Source organism: Trachurus trachurus (genome assembly GCF_905171665.1).
Source record: "Trachurus trachurus genome assembly, chromosome: 13".
In the NCBI taxonomy this organism is placed as follows: Eukaryota; Metazoa; Chordata; class Actinopteri; order Carangiformes; family Carangidae; genus Trachurus; species Trachurus trachurus.
The window spans coordinates 25,777,088-25,799,505 of record NC_139892.1 but is presented as its reverse complement, the minus strand read 5'-3'; the positions used below and the strand labels follow the sequence as shown (position 1 = coordinate 25,799,505).

The 22,418-nt window shown below is 40.6% G+C and overlaps 2 protein-coding genes across 5 annotated transcripts in view; one reads left to right on the top strand and one right to left on the bottom strand.

The window, feature by feature from the left end:
• Positions 1-1,496: 1,496 nt before the first annotated feature.
• pgr (progesterone receptor) lies at positions 1,497-5,851 on the top strand (the record flags this gene model as incomplete). The annotated part of the gene is made up of 8 exons (XM_083985669.1): positions 1,497-2,368; positions 2,719-2,828; positions 3,635-3,751; positions 4,011-4,316; positions 4,620-4,764; positions 4,903-5,033; positions 5,400-5,557; positions 5,667-5,851. The coding sequence occupies 8 exons, from the start codon at positions 1,497-1,499 to the stop codon at positions 5,820-5,822; spliced, it is 1,995 nt and encodes a 664-aa protein (XP_083841795.1). The 3' UTR covers positions 5,823-5,851.
• Positions 5,852-6,551: 700 nt separating this feature from the next.
• Positions 6,552-22,418, bottom strand: part of arhgap42b (Rho GTPase activating protein 42b) — a 63,044-nt gene continuing 47,177 nt past the window's right edge. Inside the window, exons 5-25 of one of the 4 annotated variants that reach the window (XM_083985443.1) lie at positions 21,855-21,956; positions 21,504-21,614; positions 20,091-20,195; positions 19,155-19,284; positions 18,707-18,807; positions 18,028-18,137; positions 17,267-17,323; positions 15,539-15,617; positions 15,183-15,222; positions 14,804-14,866; positions 14,549-14,623; positions 13,817-13,901; positions 13,567-13,625; positions 12,796-12,901; positions 12,381-12,540; positions 12,022-12,172; positions 11,441-11,842; positions 10,935-11,091; positions 9,494-9,553; positions 9,315-9,394; positions 6,552-8,476 (exon numbers count right to left, since the gene is read on the bottom strand). In XM_083985443.1, the coding sequence (XP_083841569.1) occupies positions 8,388-8,476; positions 9,315-9,394; positions 9,494-9,553; positions 10,935-11,091; positions 11,441-11,842; positions 12,022-12,172; positions 12,381-12,540; positions 12,796-12,901; positions 13,567-13,625; positions 13,817-13,901; positions 14,549-14,623; positions 14,804-14,866; positions 15,183-15,222; positions 15,539-15,617; positions 17,267-17,323; positions 18,028-18,137; positions 18,707-18,807; positions 19,155-19,284; positions 20,091-20,195; positions 21,504-21,614; positions 21,855-21,956 (2,322 nt within the window). In that variant the 3' untranslated portion in view covers positions 6,552-8,387. The remainder of the gene's footprint in view (positions 8,477-9,314; positions 9,395-9,493; positions 9,554-10,934; positions 11,092-11,440; positions 11,843-12,021; positions 12,173-12,380; positions 12,541-12,795; positions 12,902-13,566; positions 13,626-13,816; positions 13,902-14,548; positions 14,624-14,803; positions 14,867-15,182; positions 15,223-15,538; positions 15,618-17,266; positions 17,324-18,027; positions 18,138-18,706; positions 18,808-19,154; positions 19,285-20,090; positions 20,196-21,503; positions 21,615-21,854; positions 21,957-22,418) is intronic. The other 3 variants (XM_083985444.1, XM_083985445.1, XM_083985446.1) reach the window with 3 other exon arrangements.

The window sequence follows — 22,418 nt, the reverse complement described above, 5'->3', positions numbered from 1 at the left end:
AGCCAGTATGAACCATTGCTACCAAGGAAAAACTACAAAGGGACAGCAATAGCTGTTATTAAAAGAGCAAGCAACATTTATCATTTGTATATTGTATAAATGGATTATTGTGATGATGGGTAAAACACATTTACCCCATGTGTCTACAATATTAAAAAACTGATTTAAAAAGCACCAGGGATGAGGTTACACAAAGAAGCTGTGAGTGGTCACCATCAGCCACGAGCGTCACATTTACAGATTAAAGTCTTCTCTGACAGCAGGGCCATTACAGCATTTGAAGAACAAATCATTAAGATATGAATGTGAAACTGTTATCCAAGAATTATGTGGGCCACAGCGGGAGAATCCCCTCTGATAACGTCAAATATGTGACGCAGGAGATAGGACCAAGGCCTGTGTGTGCATCATAACATGCATCAGCAACATCTATACTCGACTGATTAACTTGAATAGTAAAACGCTCTGTTATCTATTCAGGGCAACAGAAACTAGTAAATCAGATAAGTGCAAATGGGGTGAGGGTGCTGTTATGATACAGTGGGCTTTAGAACTAAATAGGACCACTGAACAGGAGATGCATCAATAATAATATCAATGACTGCTCATGTGCATTTTACAAATGTACAGTGAAAACATAATGTTTAAAGTAGGCTAAAAACTGAAGTTGTAGGCAAAAATTCAAGCGAAATCCTCTGCAGAAGACAAAAAAACAAATTTCTAATTTCTGTCACTTTATTTCAGACCTAACACCAACACTGTTAGATTGTAGGATACATTATATTTAAAACATATGTCCTCAGACTCTCTCACATCATAGTATTAGGTCTTGACCTTCAATTAAACTCAGCAGGGCTGTTTTTTGGACATCCATTAACTTAGTGTAAGCATTTTTCTTTGTTCATGTCTAATGTATCCCACCCATTTTCTCACTTAGCCAAAAAATGTCACCGTGTTCCAACACTTATCCAAGAATAGAAGGGTGGAGACTAATGGTCCATGACATGGATGTGGTCCATTGTTGTTTCTCCTCATTGGTTGGCTATTTTGTAAAGATAGCCTAATGCCATACATTTTCTCCATCAGGGCTGATTGATACTTCCTCTGGCATCCTTTGGAAGGATGGATTTGGTCTGAGTGAGGAAAGCCATAGGAATCATGCATCAGCTCTGAAATATGACACCCACAAGAACAAGGAAATCAACTTTTTTTACTTGAATATAACACGTTTATTTCCTGTGTGAGCTCATTGTCACTCACCGTCATAGCTAAAAGTCGCTTTTCGTTTTCTTTTCTTTTCTGATCAGCTGTTAACTTTTATGGATCAGGCTCTTATGTGAAAGAAAGGCGAAGTCACAGCCTTTCTCGACGGGGAGGAGGATTACAGGAAGGTCTCTAAGCCACAACCTATCAAATACTGTCCAGCCTCTGGGCGCACTCCAGTCTCTGCCGTGCGCTTCGAGGTTCAGAAAATGGAAAGTAAAATAAACGGAAGGATGAGCAGCATCAGTGCTACGATCGTTGATTCGACTGATACACGAATAAGTGACTTGACTGAAACTGGTAACAGTAATACGAAGTTATCCAACGAACCACAGTCTTTGACTTGCGTATCCTCCTCCGTGCGTAATTTTGGAAACGGCGGCGCACTGATCCACGGTCTGAATTCAAGCGGCGACGGCACAGCTTTCAAAGACTGCAACTTACTCGATGGTCCACTCGCTACAAAACACTTTTATGACCGTGGGGGTGAATATCTGAAGTGTGACAGTGTGCCGTGGGATTTTGTAAAAATTCAGAGGTCAAATGTGGCTACACCCGAAAGTTTGTCGGGCGCAAGTGTAAGTCTCTCCTCGACCACCGGAGCGTGTAAGTTCATCAAAGACGAAAAGGAGCCTTCCGTTATTATGGACACCCCCTGCCCCAACTTTGATGCATCATCGGAGATATTTTCTCTTGACACCTGCTGCGACACCAACAGGAAGCAGCAGCTGGGGCTCAGTGACGGTGAGTCCACAAGCTTCAGGTCAACAACAGCGGGTCCTCGTCCGGGGCTCGAGGGATCTCCAAACTTTCTGATCGACCTGAACCAGCCAGAGCAGCTAAGCCAGGTGAGGACTGACTCCAGGTGTTCTTTGTCCGGGAAGACTGTCGTCAACTTTGAGGCTCACGCGTACGCAGCTTCGCAACAAACGATGTACAAGAACGAGGTTGCCCGTTGGCAGATGCAGACGTCTCCAGCTGAGCCTCAATACTGGTGCCAGTCTGCGGGGTTGACTGAGGACCCGTTCACAACCAGCGGCTATGAGGGGAACCAGAACCAGCTCATGTCTCAGAGGAATCCTTCACCTTATTCTACATTTCCAGGGTAAATAATCCAACACTATACAGTTTCACTTACTTGTTTGAGGAGGTGTCACAGAGTAGGTAAGAACTTCTTATAAAGCTTTCCTCTGGAGAAGCTCTGTCACTTTGGGGCAACATAATTATCTGGTTATACATCTTATTATGTGCTCTAATATGAAGCAGCCTTTAGGGCCCATAATTCTTAGTATTGACATGGAGAGAGTACCCTTAAATGAGTTTTGAATTCAACAAGTGTTACTGCCATTAAACCACTTAAGTGAGAGCTGAGGGAAAGCAACATTTAGTTTAGCTTTCAATCTGAAAATGATGAAACTTTTTAATTAGTTTTTTTTTCATTCATTTCTTTTTCAGTATGCCACCTCAGAGGCTGTGTGTGATCTGTGGTGATGAGGCATCTGGTTGCCACTATGGAGTCTTGACCTGCGGGAGCTGTAAAGTCTTCTTTAAAAGGGCAGTTGAAGGTGAGAATAAATGTGCCTGAAAATGCTGAGTGTTTATCACAAGTTCTATTTTTTTTCCTTCTTGTTTTTGTGCACACTTTCAGTCCAGTATTTTTCCATCCCACATCCAGTGTAGTTTACTTGGGCTGTAATACAAGATAAGAAACTTAGTCATCATTTAAACTGTCTACACACAGTTTCAATATTTTTTTCTTTCAGGTTTTTTTTTTCTAATGTCTCAAGATGTTGCAATGACAGATCAAACTTGCATGGCTTCTCTCTCTCTCTCTCTCTTTTCGATCGGCCCTCCTTGTTGGCCAGTTGGCATTTTTCCAGACAAATAAAGCAAAAGGTTAAAAAAAAGGCTGAAAGATCTTTTTGAAGTTGTAGCAGAATATTAATCTCTGATATCAGCTATCACATGTCCACATTGAAAGCTGGAGTAAAGTGAAAGGGAGTTACCACTCCAAATTTGACTGACCTTCTATCATACTTATTAAAGGTCAATAGCAACAGTATCACACTGACCAGTGTTCACTGTGTTCTTCCTCTTGGACAAGTTTTTCTTGTTATCTTGCAATGCGAGATATATAAGAGCCACTATGTCTCACCATGGCCGTGTCACTCTGTCCTCACAGCCTTGCCTTTATCTAATTTTCTTCTTTAGATCTCTTTTCAGAACGTTGCCTCTCAGTGGAGCAGCCATGCTAATAGTCGAGAATCCTTCAACACATTTTTCCCTTGTAATGTCTCGCCTCCTCCCTTCATATTTGAAAATCAAACATTGTTAAAATTGTGTGCACTTCCTGTACCCTTTCACTCAATAGGCCATCATAGTTATCTCTGCGCTGGGAGAAATGACTGTATTGTGGACAAAATCCGAAGGAAGAATTGTCCTGCATGTCGTCTGCGAAAGTGCTACCAAGCAGGAATGATGCTCGGAGGTATGATTTGGTAGAATTTCAAAAATTGCACAGAAATTAAAATGATTGGTTAAGCCATTTAAATAAAGCATCAAAGAGAATGTTCAAAGTGCTCAGATCAAGACGATAGTGAATTAAAATCAAACGGGAACCATGATTGAGCAACTTTACCATTCAAAATTTAAACTGATGTGGCAGCATTGAAAATCTGTGATGAGTTATGGGTACAAACTGTACTCTTTGCCATTAAATCTTACCAGGCCTTGTATTTATGTCACAGGCAGGAAGTTGAAGCGTTTTGGGGCATTGAAAGCCTTGGGTATGGCCCCGTCCCTGATGTTCCAGTCCCATTTGGCCATGTCCAGTGACAACCAGGCCTTGACCTCCATGTCTTGCATACCAGGCATTCGTGAGGTGCAGCTCAACCAACAGATCATCAATGTCCTGGAAAACATCGAACCAGAGATCATGTACTCTGGTTATGACAACTCCCAGCCCAATGTTCCCCATCTTCTGCTCACCAGTCTCAATAGGCTGTGTGAGAAACAGCTGCTATGGATTGTCAAATGGTCCAAGTCCTTGCCAGGTAACAGCTCTCTCAGCTCACGGTCACCTGTTATCGCCATGGGGATCCACTGACAGTGCCTTGCTGAGAGTCTAAGGCTTAAATACTGATTTAGATAGAAGGTTTTGTAATGCCATGAATATTAGTGTAGATACAAGGGATGTGGTTCTAAGTAGTATGGAATAATTTCACAGTAAATGTTACAATAAACAAAGATTTAGCAAGAAAGCTGTCAGCTGAACCAAAATATGAGCTATGAAGAAAAAAAAACGGGACCAAGAAGCCATAACATTAAATGTACTCTAATTTAATTTTCTTTCTAAGGGTTTCGCAATCTTCATATCACTGATCAGATGACCCTCATCCAGTACTCGTGGATGAACCTCATGGTGTTCTCGCTTGGGTGGCGCTCCTTTCAGAACGTCACCAGCGAATATTTATACTTTGCACCTGATCTGGTTCTTAGTCAGTAAGTAAAGGTCATCACTCACGCAATTTAAATTGGGTTTTGCAAGATTTAAAGATGACACTGATGCGTTTATTCAAAAGGCAATGATTGTTCCCAGGTTTTCCAGAAACACAAACCATTTTTGTTTTTGCCTGTTAGGGAGCAAATGAGGAGATCACCGATTTACGACCTCTGCCTGGCAATACAGTTCATTCCTCAAGAGTTTGCAAACCTTCAGGTCACCCGTGAGGAGTTTCTCTGCATGAAAGCCATAATACTACTCAACACAGGTAAGAGACAGAAGGCTAATACAGTCAGACACAAGATAATTCCTGTTTTTCATCATGCTGACCTTGTTTGAAGTGGGGGCATTCAGTACAGTGTTGCATGATGAGCATTTACTGTAAAGCTGCACAATACGGGGAGTGTTGTACAGGGTCACTGGACCTTGACGAGATTTATGTAGCAGCTGCTATCAAGTCCTTCTTTTACAGGTCGAAAAACACGACTTTTATTAGCAGCATGTTACTCCAATAGCAATCATTGTTGACCTGCACTTCTGTAGTGTTCTTGACAGTAATAATAATACTTTTTCTACAATTTCAAATAGTTTCTATTTGAACAAATTATTTTTTAATTGTCCTGTCTGCTCTCAGTGCCTCTTGAGGGACTCAAAAGTCAGCCAATATTTGAAGAAATGAGACAAAACTACATCCAGGAGCTGACCAAGGCTATCCACATGAGGGAGAAGGGCATGGTGGCCAGCTCACAGCGATTCTACCACCTCACCAAACTGATGGACGCCATGCACGATGTAGGGCTCACCTCACAGTGCTCAGTGCAACAGTATTAAAATCATGTGTCTGAATCCTACTGCTATTTAATGAGCACCAAGGAAAACCTGAATGTCTCTTTTCTGACAGATAGTGAAGAAGGTCAACCTGTTCTGTCTGAGCACCTTCATCCAGGCAGACGCCATGAGAGTGGAGTTTCCAGAGATGATGACAGAGGTCATTGCATCCCAGCTCCCCAAGGTCCTGGCAGGCATGGTGAGGCCCCTCTTATTCCACACCAAGTGATGATGCCGGCACAGACATCACGACTCTGAGGAGACAACTTGCGACTGGATTAATCACAATTACAAATGCAGTCAGTCATTTGTACTTTGCCAAACTGCCACTAATGCTCTTTAACATGCTCTTTAAAATACAGTTTTTAGTAGACAACTATCATGAATATGAGTCAGAGGCACCATTTATTAAAGCTCCTCTCTATAAATTCTGGTGAAGTCACCTTTTCCCATCCTACAACTTGTGTACAGATGGTATTTACTAGCTGATATACAGTAGGTTTTGAGAAGCCTTAGAGATACTGATATTTTTGTACTAAAGCTGTAAAAAAAAAAAAAAGAAAAAAAAAAAAAACATAAAATTTAATGATTATATGTTTCTCGCTGAAATTGTATTTTTAGAAAGTAAAATTGCAGGAAACACTGAAACCTGCTGCATAAACTAATGAAATGCTTTTCAGGGTTCACTGCAGCTTAACTTAATGCACCTATTTCATTCAGGAAAGACTGGGAAGATAAATTAAGTAAAAAATAATTATCTTAAATGAATTGCAGATATTTCAGCCAGTGTGCCTCTCTGCCAGCACTGCAGAAATATACAGTATGTTTTTCTTTTAATGGAGAGAGTTCGCCTACAAGACAATTTTTGTTGTGCATCTCAATCTGAATCAAAATACACACAATGACAAAGGTTACCAAGATGCATGTGACACATTTAATTCAAGTGAGTGCAGCAGTTCATTAAAACAATGAAAAAAGAAAAGATGTTCAATTTATTTCACAATTTTAAGAAAATCTTTAAAAAAAAAAAAAGAAATCTCTAACAGCATTCAGCTGTGTACCAACAACTAATCACATGTCTTTTCTCCAATTATCCCACTTAAATAACAAATCCAATGTCTAAGCTTCAATGGGACATAAAACATAACTGCCATGACCAAAGTAATAAAAAATATGCAATAAAAATGTTTTTACAAATCAAACAACCTGGATAGGGAGGACCTTTTACACCAGAATATAATACAAACTACAAGACAACCACAATCGTCTTTTTTAATGGAAAATACAACCATGTCTGTACAAGCACATGCCAAGTACATAGAGACAAATCAATTTAGCAGTTAATATAGTTCATAGTAGGACTTTGTCACCGTTCAGCCCGTGTAACATGTTGAATTTAGAGTTCCTTGCTGCAGTGAGCATGACTCATATTCACTATGACAAAAGGATTTGGACCACAGGTCTAATAAATCACTTTGTTTATTTATAGGCATGTTTATGCACCATCAAGACACAGTAGATCATTGCAAGGAAACAAGCTTGCCATATAAAAAAGGGGGGATTCAAAATGTTACATATTCAGGATGTGGATGTAATTTCCCTGACAGCCCCTCCAAATTCAGACTGTAAGGGAGTATTATTCCAGCATCACTGTTCAAGGTCACTTTGCATTCTTAAAGATGTAAATGGAAAAGAACATCCTGATCTTGGCATGAGATCTCAAATAACTCGGCAATTACATTTTTGGTCACCACAGAAAGTCTTACTTTGGAGTAAATCTTCAGTTTCAGTTTGTAATAACTGAACGGAAATAAAAGGTTGTGATCAAGTTTTTCTTTAACTATTACTGGAAGTTTCACTTTTTTTTTTTAGATCATTATGGACTTTGTACTTTGAAAATGTGGCAGTAATTGAAAATTAAATATTTAACTTAATATAATCAGCTAAATGTCTAGTTATTACTAGTACACCAGTGTACCAGCAAGTACAGTACCACAACAGGTATTAAAGGTGAAGGTTCCACCTCATGAACATGGCATTCATGACAGTATACGTATAGTATATAAAAAACTTTTTTTTTTTTTTTTTTTACATAATGGCATATATCTGATGTGATAATTTATAGTAATAGACAGTTACACAAAGTAAATATTTTTGATTAGCAACTACAGAAGAACATGTGAGCATTAATGTACAGTACTGTACTGTGTAGCTAACCAGAAAGTGCACTGCAGCAGTGAGCAGGTTCAGTGGTTGAACAATGATCACAGGCCATAAACATGAAAGTTAAGGTGCAAATCCATTATGCTTTTTTCTAATAGATTAGTTTAGTAACCATACTTTAAATCACAGTTTGTTCAGTGACAGTTAATATTGAATGTTTATGAAACTACAGATTTCCATTTACAACTTGATGAAAATGTTGTTGTTGCTATAATGGGAAGTTAAGCGCATATTTCTGAGAATAAAACTTGTGAAATGGGATCTGATTGTCTTGTGATTCTGTAAGCAAATACTGGGACTAAAAACACCAGTGCAGTCAATGGGTTAATATATTTACATCTGAATCTCTGCAGATCCCCCAGCATTTCACAATGAAGTCATTACAGAAAAGGAGGTACATTTCTAAACTTTGAACTTCTAGCACCGTTAAACCAATTACAGCCCAAACTCATATCTGTTAGGTACGCATAAAATGCAGAAATGTTAGTTACCAGCAATAACAGTAACATTACAAAAAATCAACCCCTTTTTTCCATGGATACCATGAAAAAGATGGCATGTTTACCACCTGTTAGAAGAAGACAACATAATTCTCAGGGATTAAACCTGTTTTACCCTCGTATGTTGCTTGGAGCCAGCCTGGTTCAACAGAGGGGTAGACTACAGGACAAAAAGAGAAACAAATTACTCGAAGTCAAAGGGAAGAGTGAAGCAGAGGCTTAATTTAAATCCATTTTAATTTATTTCTCAGACTCAGTAAAGCAAAAGCAGCAGATGCATAAATAAATAAGAGATGCTATTAGGCAGCTACAAACACTCATAGTAGATTGGGGAAGATTCAGGGTCAGGCTGCTTTTAAATTTAGTCCCACAGAATATTCTAGCAGGCTTTAAGGCAGGATCATGTTACAGCCGAAACCATAAAATCAGCAAGAGACACACCAAAATTAAGAGGTACAGCTTTAGTAATTATCATCAAAAAATGAATATGGAAGAGATATGCGAAATAAAGATGTGGAGAATAAAAAGCTCCATTAAGGTAGAGAGCAATAAAAGTGCTCTGCCTGCTGTTCAATCATAGGGAGCGTTTGTTGACGTTTTTGCTTTTGGCTGCTGGCTCTGCAGGCTGTGTTAACAGGGAACAGGCGCTGGTTCCTTCCATCACTAGGTTACAGTGACCTGCTCGCACTGGTTGTGGGCCAAGTCATATCTTCATGGAAAAAGCAAGAGGCCATAAAAAATCCCAGGACTGTTTGGTCTTTAGCAATGCATATGGGGGTGTCACGCTAAGAGCAAAATTATTTTATGCTTCCACATAACACTGGGAATCAGCCAAGTGCTTTCTGTGTGCTGCCACTATGCAACAGACTCTGTGTGTACACTGTTTAAACATCCAGTCAGCCTACGCAAAGAGGCATGTGTGCTGTTGCGAGCACTGCTGCAGAAAAGTAGCTGTCAGCTGAGCCATATAATGTTTGTCTTGTGCTGGTTCTGCTCACCATTTGAGAAGTGCGCCCCCTGGGGGAAGCTGAGCTCGTGGCTGTGCTCTGCCTCGCAGGAGTACATCGCCTTCGCTTCTCTGTGAAGACAACAAACACGAGCAATGTCATGGCAGATTCGAGATGAGAGTGGGATTAATTGGGCCAAACTGCTGAAGGTGTCATATTTTTTACTGCACCTTCCGACTGGAACAGACTGTGAGGAGGCATTTTCGAAAAGCAGTGCTCTGGCAGCAACCCTGGAAAAATAAGACAAACAATAGAGTTATCTGCACTTGATTGTATCAAGAGCAGCACAGTTGAAAAACTAAATATTTAGTAAATTATGTCATCCAAAGAAAAATGCTCCAATGATAAAATGATTAGTTATCATTAGTAAGAGTAGTGTTCTTTCATCATTGCCATTAGCGGGGGGGGGGGGGGTTCAACCTGTGATCCGTGACCTCCTGCTGATTTGATTTATTATTGTTTGTGAATCAAGAATTTAATGTTACAATTAAAAAAAACAAGGTAACATTCAGGATTATATACAATATGACATGTAAAATTGATTGATTTTACTAATGAAGTCCTTTTACATGTAAGGTGACAGATGCAAGACATATTAATCCCATCCTTCAGACCCAAGAACAGTGGTCCCCTGGTTGCTTACTAGTCAGGGGGCTGCTTCCCGAGTCACAACTCAATAATATGGCAATAAAATCAGCAGTTCTGCCTCAGAGAGAAATTCAAGCCAATCTGACCTTTACTGGCCAAAACAAGTCGGTCCACTTTCTCTTGGCCTTGCCAGCATTCCTCATTGTTGAGATTGAGGTGAAAGGCGTAACGATACAATGCTGGAGGTTTCCTTCCTCCGGGCGGGGTAAGCGTCAGCTTGGAGCTAAACTGAGTTAAACTATATAACAAGGCTGCTTTTGACCCTGTGCACAACAACCTCAGAGTCAAGGGGACAACACTGCCTTAGGCGAGCTGGGTGGGTGCTATACAAGGACACTACTTGAGATACCATGTGACCAGCTTCTCAGACATGACAAGTCAAACAATCTATCTGTCCCAAGAGAACGAGTGCAGACTGCTGCTGGGTCACATCAACCTCAGAGCAGAGTGTAATTAAAGCTGGCTCTCCCACCACAGAGGAAAAGACATAAATCTCCTAACACATACTTATGTGATCTTAGAGACCTCTCAATGCTCAGTGCTCATAAACAGACGAAGGAGGAGGCTGACGACTCAGAGGGGAGAGACAGAGGGAGGGAGGAAGACACACACACACACAAATAGGGAATAAATGGTCATTACATTTTCCCGGTGCCAAGGCAACGGCTTTAAATCACTCGATTTCTCAGTCCAAAACCAAGATATATTAGATTCATAATTGAAACCAGTAATTCTTTGGTATTTTGCCTTGATAGATAACTCCTATTAATCAATAATCAGGATTGTTGTTCATTTTCTGCCAGTTGGCTGATTGATTACTCAACTAATTGTTTTGCCACTGCGTGTCAGATGAGTAATTATGTACAAAATGTCCACTTGCTAAGATTTCATAGTTGGTATCACACTTCAGTCGTTAGTATTAGAAGCAATCATTCATAATGAGTAAAATGATTAAATCATTACACTGAGCCAGGTCTTTGGTAGCCGTTGGTGACTGAGTTGTCCGTCCTGCGGCGGATCACTTGTTTTGGTGGCAGGTCTGGGTGCCCAGTCGACTTTAAACTGTCTTTGGGCTCCAGTGTTGACAGACTTTGAACAGATCCAGAGCAGCTCCTGTGGCCTTGAGGGAAAGATACATGTAATCACTTCTGTCTACTAGTAAATGACACAAAGATACTTAAACTCAAACTGCACCAAGTAACTGAGGAAATGAGACATACAAACATAATATTTTTAAAAAGAATAACACTGTTAAAATTATGCTTGAATGAAGTGGCTACTGTCACTCTGTGAAAGCACTAAGTCCTGGGGGAATAAGTTATGACAATACAAACAACCCAGCTTATTTAGTTTGACTTTGGTCCTGGAAAATTACACTTTGATATTTCATTCCAATTTATTGCTATAAAGCATGCAAATCAAGGACAAATGACAAGCACCCTTGACTGATTACCTGATGATTATCCTACCTTCAGATATATGCAATGATTTCAGGGAGGGAGCAGCAGAACGATTAAGCAGTGCTGGTCTGAGGTCAGTGCGGGTGTGTGGGGCTTTTTTGGGTGCAGGGGACAGCCTGGGTGCTGTACTGACTGAGGACAGGCTGAGAGCATCCTCCGACTCTCCATCTGTACGCCCCGCATCCTCCCTGGAGCTTGACTCGGGGCTGCTGACACACACCGTGCTCCTGGGGCCATTTGAGAGCTGCGACGGCGTTCTGCGGAGGTCCAGGAGTGACTTCTCCTTGACCTGAGCCGAGGAGACTGTTTTGGAGGAGGTATTTTGCTCAGAGGAGTGCGAGGACAGAGACTCCATGCTGCCCATCGGGGTGCTGCTTGGACTGCTGCTGAAAGTGTCACCTATGCAGGGGCCAGAGAGGAGGCATACACAGCCCTCATTAAAATCTGCTGAGTGGGAAACTACAGTAGTGGTTCTTTTATGGCTTAGATGAGGGAATATTAATTCAGATTTAATTTGAAATACTCAATGACAGATTTCGGCATATAAAAGTGTGGTGACCCGTGGTGGTAATCCCTGCTTAGGTACTCACTTTCTGCATCTGCCAGACACAGTGTTGGGGTGTAGATGCTGCGGGGCTTTCTGGGTCCCGTGGATAGACAGATGGCCCTGCTCCTGCGAGAGCCAGGGCGACTCTGGGGTTGTGGCAGGGGCACATTGGGGTCCGGAGGCTGATGGAAGATCTGGCAAGAACACTGATTACTCAACACACATACACAATTCTTAATGCAGTGTGCATTTCAACCCTTTGAAGTTTGAAGCTACCAATATTTTAAGCCTTTCTTTGGAGGAAATGACATCCAATCATTTTATCAAACATCAGAGATCTTGGTAAACACTTTCACTAAGGTAGCTAGGTTTTTGTTTGTGCGTGTGTGTGTTTGTGTATACCTTTTTGAAGTTTTCAATAAGTATTTCCACCACAATGTTCTGGAACTTGATGTTCATCATGGCGGCAACTGTCTCCTCTTGTGACCTCATCAGGGTGGGCCCAAAGATGACACCCAGGTTGGACACTGTCATCAGGTTGCATTGGCTTTGTGTGGACACACTGTAGGTAGGAGACATGAGCTTTACATACCGTGAATGACAGTGTGCTTTGCTGATATAGCCAAATGCAAACTGTTCACCACACGATGACAGTTTTATTCTATACTAGATACTGACAGTTTTAGAGGTGCTGACAAATACATTAGGAAGTCCACAAACTATGAAGATAATATAATCAGTCACAGCAGTTTTTATCGTTTCTCATCGGGCTGCGCTTTTTTCAAGGCTGTAACTGATTCACTGCAGAAACACGTACGTGACAAGGTGTTTTATTAGCAGCTCCAGCATTTGCTTGTTCCTCTCAGGCAGCTTGTGAACCAAGGCGTGGACAGCACATACCCTGTAGTTCTGGTCATCTGATTCTGAGAAAAGGCAAATGCATGTAAAGTAATCAGGATCAACATTTAACATTAAATTTTATCAAAATAAACCTGGGCAGAAATAGCAAAAAAAATCTAATTGTGGTGATGTTGTAAAAAAGCATATTCAATTTTCAGATTAAAATTGAGGCACTAAATCCAGAGGTGCAGCGAGAGGTGAATGGGCACAGATTAAACCAATTGAATTTCTCACATAACACAAGAGCAAAGAGATACACATAGCTCGTTGTTGCCACGTTGTCTGAGTTGGAAATGGTTTAATTGGTTCAGACTTTGTTTGATTTTTCCCTCTGTCAGTGCCTGGATGTATTTGCCACTGAGCTATCTCCTTTTAGATGACTAAATTCTAAATGTGGTTCAGTTCAAAGCCTGCTCCTCTAGAAAAAGGTTGGATACAAATGAACAATATGTGAGACATATTCACTCTCATCAAGCATTTTGAAATTCAAATGTGCCATCTTCTGGCACAAATACAATTTGTCCACAGACGTCCTTCGTCAAAAACATTTTCTACGGTAAACAGATGTGCCTGCTTCATCCGTGCTCTGCCAACTAAATAATCTCTCTTTCACAAATAACAATGAAAGTAAATAGAGCGGCTGAAATATATTTCATATTATAGGTCTTAGTAACTTTCCATAACTTACTGACAGCCATGATAAAATCTTTGTGGAGCTTGAAGGTCATTAGAGGCTCAGAGAGACACCTGGTGAATAAAAAGAACAGTTATCATTTAGCTCTTGAGTGACATGGGTCTTTTGAATGCAGCCACCTTCCTTTGTGAGCCAGTGGCAGCACTGAATGCATGACTAACACCGGGGATGTTTCAAAGAGACATTATGGAGGTAATGATGATTCCTGGCAGCAAAGGACACACAGCTGGCGGGGCGAGCTGACCTGAGGTAATTCTTCAGACCGCTGGTGATGGTTTTGTTGTCCCACGTCTCTGGATCCAGGTCCATATCCACAGATGCCTTGGATGCTATTGGAAACAGATTTTAGTTTTATGTCTCCACAAGGATTAAGCTGTAAACTGGCTGAAGAAACCAATACAACCTGACACGACGTAATAGACAGGTTAAAATGAGCATTAAAAATACTGACGGTCGTCTTGTGTTAAGAAAGTGGAGTGTAAGAGGACAGAGGAGAGTAAATGTGCTCTGTCTTACAGAGATAGAGATCAGGTTTTAGAGACTTTAATAAACAATTTAGACATTTCCTCTTCAAATGCTTGAAACTGGATTACCTTGGGTTGTCTAATAAGGGAATGACTAATGGCTGTTACTCTGTCACACCACAAGGAGGACCTCTTTCCCCACTGTACGGGGGCACAGGATGTTTTCCAGCTACTGCTAAAGACCTAGATTCAACCTGAGATGATGGCTTAAAAAATGAGCTGCCCATACACTTGAGATTTAAAAGCAGTAAAGAAGAGATAATGGTCAGTCAGGCATTTACAAATTGCAGAGGTGTACTGTATCTTTTACTATTTGGCTACATGGCGTGCAGGAATGTCATTAAATCTATACAGATACTTGACATTTTTGGCTCCGGTCCCATCAGACCCATTAGGACAGAAGGCTGTGAGCAGGAGTATGTGTGTTTCTTTCTGCTATCAGTACAACTTACAAAAGACTGTGGTCATTAACCTCTGCACTTTGGAGTTGACCCCTCCAATCCTGTACAGACCCATTGTATTTATGCCTGTAGGACGAACAACAAAGGAGACAAAAGAACAAGCAACAAAGATTTTCTCCTCAGTTAAAACCAATGCAATCTGTTGTCATGTCCACTAATGGGTGAAGCCCATTGTTATTCATGATATCCACCAGGTTGTCATCAAGTTGTTTGACAGATGAAAGATGAGAGATTTAAATGCCTCACCTCTCATCTCCACCAGGTCAATGCATTTCCTTACAAAGTTAAATCCCGCCTCATTAAGAAACGCTGTAATACAAGAGGAGAATGGGATTGACACATCAGTTACCGTCTGGGTTAACCATGCATCATGCGAGAATAATAAGCTTTCCCCCTGCTTGTGCTCTGACTAATAAGATACAAGCCCTGTGGTGGAAGGCTGCTGCTATGTCAGCTGAGTGGTGGGTGCATGTCAAGTAATTGTGTTAATGAACAGACAAAGCTATAGGTAGCAAAGTATGTACTTGATATGTGTGTATTGGGGAGGTTTTATCTTGGGACTTAGAAAGCTGATTTTAAACAGATGAAAGAGGTTCGAAAATATATATTTTTTAAAAGCACTTACTCTCTTCCTTCTTGCTCAATATGGCTGGCAGGTTGTAAATCTAGAGAGGATACAGAAGCCATTATTAACCCTTTGCTTCAAAACTAAACAAAAGTCTAGATGGAGGAAAATTGTGTGACCCTGTGTTTCTTCCAGTGCTCCTTGACTGCTTTATTATTAGCACAAGTGGATGGTGAGGTCATGGTTTCTTAAGGAAAACCGTAACTGAAGCCACCAGAAGAGGGTGCCAGTGACAAATGAATCAGTTTTGGTTTGCGTTAGCTTGCTGAACAAACAACCGAAAAAAAAAACACCTTGGTCAAACAGCAGCCAGCACAAAATGAATATTTCAAAGACAAACAGGCAGAGTTCCTCACCGGCTCCTTGCCATCCATGGCCTCCAGCCACAGTCTTCTGTTGGACTCTGACAGTGCCTGCAGTGTCATAACGCCATGCCTGGAAAGATTTCAGAGAGAAGCTGGTCTCAGTCTGATCTCATTGCCTTGGGGGCCTGGACAGACCATGTTTACGTTGGCTGAGACCACTATAAAAGGACTAGTGTGACTAAAATAGCCTATGTGCACATACTTGACATCAAAAATGTGCCCTCTGTTGGCTTGGTGCTTCACATCCCACACCCAATTAAAAGCTACATGTGCTTTAGTATTAGAGTGATTAATTCCTTTGCACCCAACATGCATGTACCATAATCTCTCTGTGTTCTACAGCACAGCAGCTTGCGTGTTATATCTCACCTGAAGCTGGTCTAAGCAGCAGCAGCAGCAGCACTTAATTTGTAGCACTGCTTCAGCTGACATTAATGTGATAATACAACATTATCTGATGATACTGGCAAACAAAAGACCTTAACCCCACCCAGGAGTGAAAGTTAGTACTAGCATAGAGCCATGTCAGGTTGCATGTGTTACAAGTTATGTATTGCTTCAACCAAATTACAACCATTTTTAACGTCACCTCTAATGGTATTTTGCCATGCAGATAGTTATTTGACCAGGCTTTCAGTTATCTGTCCCAAATATCAAAGCCTTCACCCCAACACAATGATATTGCTCACAATATTAAAGACATATAAAAGGTTCAAAAGCAACATCTCTCACCAGAACTAGTGACCCCAATTACTCCCCCATATAGCAACATTTTATCACCTTTCACTTAAAAATACTTTCCACTGAATTCCCTATGAAAGTTGTTGAAAGGTTATCAGATTATTCAGAGTAATGGGGACACTTTTCTGAGAAAGACAATAATGTTTTTCATTCTGTTCAGGAGCTCAAATGAAATACTGTTCACTGGGGAGGAGGCAGGATTTTTAGAAGATAGATAACTCAAAATCTTTACAAATAATTTAAAACTATTTACATGACTGAATAATCTTTACATAATTTGGGTGAGAAAAAAAAACTTTGCTGGCCTGATTCTCGCTGGGCTATTGGTGTAAGAGCATGTTTATTATAATGAGGATGAATGGATGAGCTTGAAGTTGAGTGGAGCTTGGCCCACATTGTCCTTGTGGTTGGAACAAGCACCTTGGGGCATCACTGTTTATGATAAATGAGTTGTCCTGCAAATAAACTGCAGTTATTGTCCATGCTCAGCAACACTGAGGGTGAGCAGAGCCCGGCCAGCTGGTGCAGTGCAACAATAACGCACAGTGATGAGCTAAGTCTATATTCTGAGGTACACTCACAATAATAAGATCATATCATGCTTTCACAATGAGGTGTCTGATCTTTGGCCAATCCCCTTTCCTACTGCCCAGTAAAACACTAAGTACAAATCAGTTGTGAATGTTCCCATTTAGCAAAAAGATTTAAGACCTCTAAAAAAGAGGCAATGTGATGAATTGATTCTCATGAATCAGCAAATCATTTGAGTAACTACAGACAAGTGGAAATAATTCAAGAATATGTCTACAATCCTTAAACTCATATTGACTAGGTGGTGTCTGATTTGGTGAAGTGGTAAGAAGGCAACAGTATTTCATTAGAAGGTTTGGATTTGAGATTGAGTGAATGATACGATTAGCAGAACACATGCAGCACATGCAACTGCACTGAAAGGGCAGCACTGGTCAGTTCACATACCGGACTTTACAGAAAAACTGAAGTGGTCTGAAAAGAGTTCCACGATAGATGTCATTTCTACATTGACATGAACACAGAGAAAAGACGGAATTGGTTCAAAAACGGGGTCAATATCGAAGTTGCGGACATAGAACAAACAAGAGCATGGTAGAGAGAGGACTTGAGGGACATGCAGGACACAAACAGAGCTGAAAACATGTAACACTGGTAAACACTGGACTCTTTGAAGATGTTAATCAGACCTGAACAGCTCTTGCATGTTCAAACGCTGTGTATTCCCATGATAATCTGGGTTAAGTGCCAGAATCAGTCGGGTTCAATACAACACAAAACGCATGAGAACAAAAGATCTCACATCATGCACAAAAAAAAAAAAAAACACCAAGAAAACAACCTTCTGTTTAATCACTGTGTGTCCTCCACAGTTTTACCACTGTTTACATGTTGGTGACTTTTGCTTTGATAGACTAAGTTTACTAAACTATTGCCATGGTAACGATAATACTTCAGAGGTTGGTATATTCTTTTGTTAATTGGTCAGTATAGAGGATGGAGGAAATGATAGCATACTGACCACTGGATACTTTAATTGTTTTGTTTTTTTTTAACACCCCTAACTAGTCCTAATTAAACAAATGGGAGTTCAGAACAATTCTAGGGGTGAAGGAAAAACATATTAAATATCTTGATTTGTATGTTTTCAGTCCATGTTAAATGTGATGACATTTGGGAACATGTAGAAGAATTTGACAGTCACAGACCTCTCCACCACTTCAATATCAAAGCAGAAACGTTTGTCGATGGAGTCCGTTTTCCTCCTAATGCAGGATTTGAGTTTGAACATCTCTGGCTGGTTCAAGACAAGTCCATTCTAAAACAAAAACACAACACATTAATACATTAACTCATTAACTATTATGACAAATAGAAATATATGCAGATTTTTAGCTGCTGATACAAGTCTAAAAACAATTAGTTCATGCAAAAACATGGTGGCAATTAGCTGATCTGCTAAACAAAGTGGGAAATAATTATAACTTGATTATTAGATCTGCATCAAGTTTTCTCTATTTTTTAAGCATTAACGCTTGTAAATGAAGTGAATCAGTTCAGTTGACATTCTCTGTTAAGGGGTTATTTTCATTCCTTGAGTTCCCTTTTCTTGTTATTTGTGGATTTTGTTATCTTTGAACCGTTTTTGTCCGCCTCGAGTTAACAAGTCTTTTGTTTTCCGTGCCCAATTTGCAGCTCTGTCATGACTTTTTTTTTCTCTTTATTCCCTCTGGGGTGACACACTCTTATAAGCCTCAACGGGGTTCTTTGTTTCACCCAAACAGATTCAATTTGCTCAGTCTTTTCTCAGCCTGTCTCATTTGTGTGTGCAACCTCTCTATACTAAACTACAGAAAACTTAACTGAAGCTAAAACAAGCTAAGTTACCTGTTTCCCAGCCGACTTATTCTCAGTGTTGCTCATGGTAAAAGTCTTGCTGCCTTTCTCGTACGTGCAGTAGTGACGTGTCCAAGTGCATCCCAGGGGACCTAGGACAGAAAGCCAAAAATATTTTCCTCTGAGTCGGGGACTTCTGGAGAGACTTCTGAAAATCAATTTGCAATTAAACCGTGATAAATCAAAAGTTGTTTATCACTGCTGATAAAAATCTACAATTTGTGGTATTCCCCCCCTCCTCTTGTTTGAGAGCACATCAAAGCAAATCTGTAAACAGGATGAATTATGAGCTCTGTGTCCGAGGATCTGTTCTGCAGAGGCCCGGGAGAACTCAAGACATGTTTATGGTGATGGATGTAAAACCATGCACTTATGAGTGAGGCGCAGGGGAGAATGCGAGAGGGCCTGGCTGGCGGGAAGCCTGGCTGGAAAGACTCACGTTTCTCCTGGACGTACAGGAAGCCTTCCATCGTCCACTGGCCTGGGGGTTTATAGTCCTGATCTGCAGACCTTATCCTCTTCATCAGCTTCTCCACTTCCTGTTTAGTGCTCACAAAGTTGTTTCGTGTCTGTGTGGAAAATGTCAGATTGTGTTATCATTGCATTAACAGATGACATGTTGTGTACTGGAATTTGATTTTTTTTTCTTGTTATTTCTCATCCAAAGAAAGAAATCTTATTTTGCCTCTAACAACAAACAAAGGCAAATTGTCAAACAACTGACAAGTCCTTCATAGTTGTGCAACTGCATGAGAACACCTGAAAAAAAGACTAACAAATTGGGAAACCATTAAGAAAAACAGACAAAAACATTTTATTTATGTTGTAAAAATGAAATGAAATGATCCCACAGCTTGATTTCAGCTGTTAATGCTGTAGAAATCCCCTACTTTTGAAGCCTTTAAGTGCTGTTTCATATCACCCAGTGAAGAGAAGCTTGAGGCAGCCTCACCTTCACTAGCTCCTATTAGAGCTCTCTGCATTTGAGGACATGGAGAGGGTTATGGGGTGGAACTTGTCAGGGCAGTGGCGCTGACATCTTGGGTCAGAGTGAAATTTGGTCCCCCAGGCTACAAGTGGTGAGGTCATGGTGATGGAAGGAGGGGGCAAGGCTGCTGCTGTAGTTTTACTCCAAACTCTGACAGTTTCTGACACAGTAACATTAAATGGCCAGCAGTAACTGCCTGCAACACAACACTGAAAATATTGATCCCCAGTGCAGCAAAGAATCTCATTTAATCACACAGCTATCCATTTGTGAAAACTCTGCTTGTTATATCTTGGTATGATAAGCTGCAGAATCTGATTACGTGGCTGGTTGCTTTTGTGTGTGTTTGTGTGTGTGTGTGTGCAACCCTGAGGTGTTGAGACTTACGTTCTGCAGGTTGAACTGAAGCTGCTGTTTGTATGGCTCAAATTCATGAGCCAGCTCATATCCTTCATGGTAGAACGTAAACAAGCCCTGGAGAAAGGCTAGGAGCTGGAGAGGAACAATAGTTAAGGGTGATTTACTGAATTAATAAACAATATAGAGCTTGACAACCAATTCACACATGGATAGCACATTACTCAAAAGGTACTGCAACATGAATTGTACATTTTGAACACAGGAAACAATAATGACACAATTATATATTTGTCTCTATACAATATGATAAATCCAGTCTGTAATGATTTTTGAATATTCTTTGGATTTAACTATCGTGCTATCATCTAAATATATATAATTTGCGTTAATTGTGTGCTGTCAAACATAGCAGACATTAGGAGTAAACTCTTTGTCTAATATACAGATTGCAGTGTCAGTTAAAAAGAATTAACTGAAATGAATTTGATCAAAGCAATAAATGAAAATGAATATTGCCATTAACTGAAGAAGAGAAAAGGTAAGTTTCATAAAGTCCTGGTTTTAATGGCTGACAGATATTGATCTTATTTTCTGTATAACAGAAACACCCTTGGCCATTGTGGAAAAGCACTATCAGTATTGCTGGAGGAAAAAAAACTGATCCCATCTATAGAATAGCATGGATCCCGCAAACACAGGACTGCTCTCAGTCAAATCCTCAGACACAACCACTGATTTGATTTCTAGGATGAGGCTTGGTATATCAAATGTTCAAGGATGAACCATCTTATCTGCGCCCAGATTCATCACAAGCAAGGCTGAGCCTTGTCATTTTTTTCCCAGCACAACCTGGGCCTGGAGATTTACATTTCTGGCCTGGGTTCTGGCTGTGCTGCCAGTGGATGTAAATAAACGGGAGTGGGGGCTTTTAAAACAACCACTTTGCTCCCTTCTCACGTTCCGAGACATTTAACACCTAGAGAACTTAATGTTTCCCGGTAACTTCTCTGCTAAACATGTCAGAATCGACCACATATATCTATGGGGTGGGGGCTTTTATAGAGCCTTTGATTTGCACTCGCACTTCGTCTTGTTTTGTTTGACAACAGCCACTTTATTTAATTTTACCCACTAGCTTCCCCAAATGGATTCACTATATTACAGACCATTTGTGATGAAGATGACAAATGTGCAGAAGCACACATATACACCCGAGGGAGATGTATAATTGTGCCCGTCTCAACTCAGGAGAAGACATTTAAAAAGCTACTTCCATCAGCAATAAGTGCAAATACAGTCATTTTGACTGTATGACACTTCAACTAATCTTTGAGTAAATACTGTACATATAACAAAAAAGGAAAAGCCATAACTGCATCTTCAATACACTTTCAACCCCAGCTGAGCACAGAAATATGTAAAAACCGATGCCTCACTTACCGGCTCAACAAATTCAAATTTCTTCTTTTCTTGCACTTCTTGTATTTTGAAAACATACTCAAGGGATGCATCATAAAAGAGCTGTCGCTCCTTATCAATCTGTGTGTCAGCCTGAGAATGAACAAACAAACCAGGGTTGGTGCCACAACAAAGAGAGGGGTCAAGCTGGGAGAGCAATGTGTGGTCAGAGAGTTAATACCTCAACCACCTGGAGACTCTGTGTGCTTAGAGAGGTAATGAGCAAAGACTGGCGCACAAACAATAGCTTTATTTTTAGGAGACACTCAGCCGACCATAAAAGAACATTATTCAAAGACCTGTTGGGGATGAGGAAATTTGTTTTGGTCTCACCTCCTGCAGATATGCCTCCTTCTTTTTGGATGACAAGCTGAGGTGCCTCTCAAGTGTGGAGTAGTATTTCTCCGTTTCTTTATCGAATTTCTTCTTCCCCTCCTAAAAGAAATGTCAACAGGACACATTAAAACTGTGTCATGTATTCTGATGTGGGTGTGTGTAATTGCATTGCCACTAGGTGGAGGTCTTTTCACATGCTGTTCTCTACATGTCATTTAAAATTCCTGTCAATAGATCATTACAGGCCATAAAAGTGGCATATGACCGTGTAATGACAAGTAGACATTGACTGCATGGTCAATAAGACTGTGCATTATCAATAGGGCTTCTGAGAAATATATGCTATTATTCTCACACTGCCCGTGATGGGGACATAAGTTCAGAGCAAAACACATATCACTGTGAATCATCGATAGCATAATGCATTTGGCACCGTCACACACAGGACATGGTGTTTGCCTTTTCCTCCCTTGTTATGCTCCACCTGCAAAGACAAGTCAGGCTCAATAGTCAAGAGTCCCAGGATTCAAACTGTGTCCCAGGAGGCTGTGAGGAGGGAAC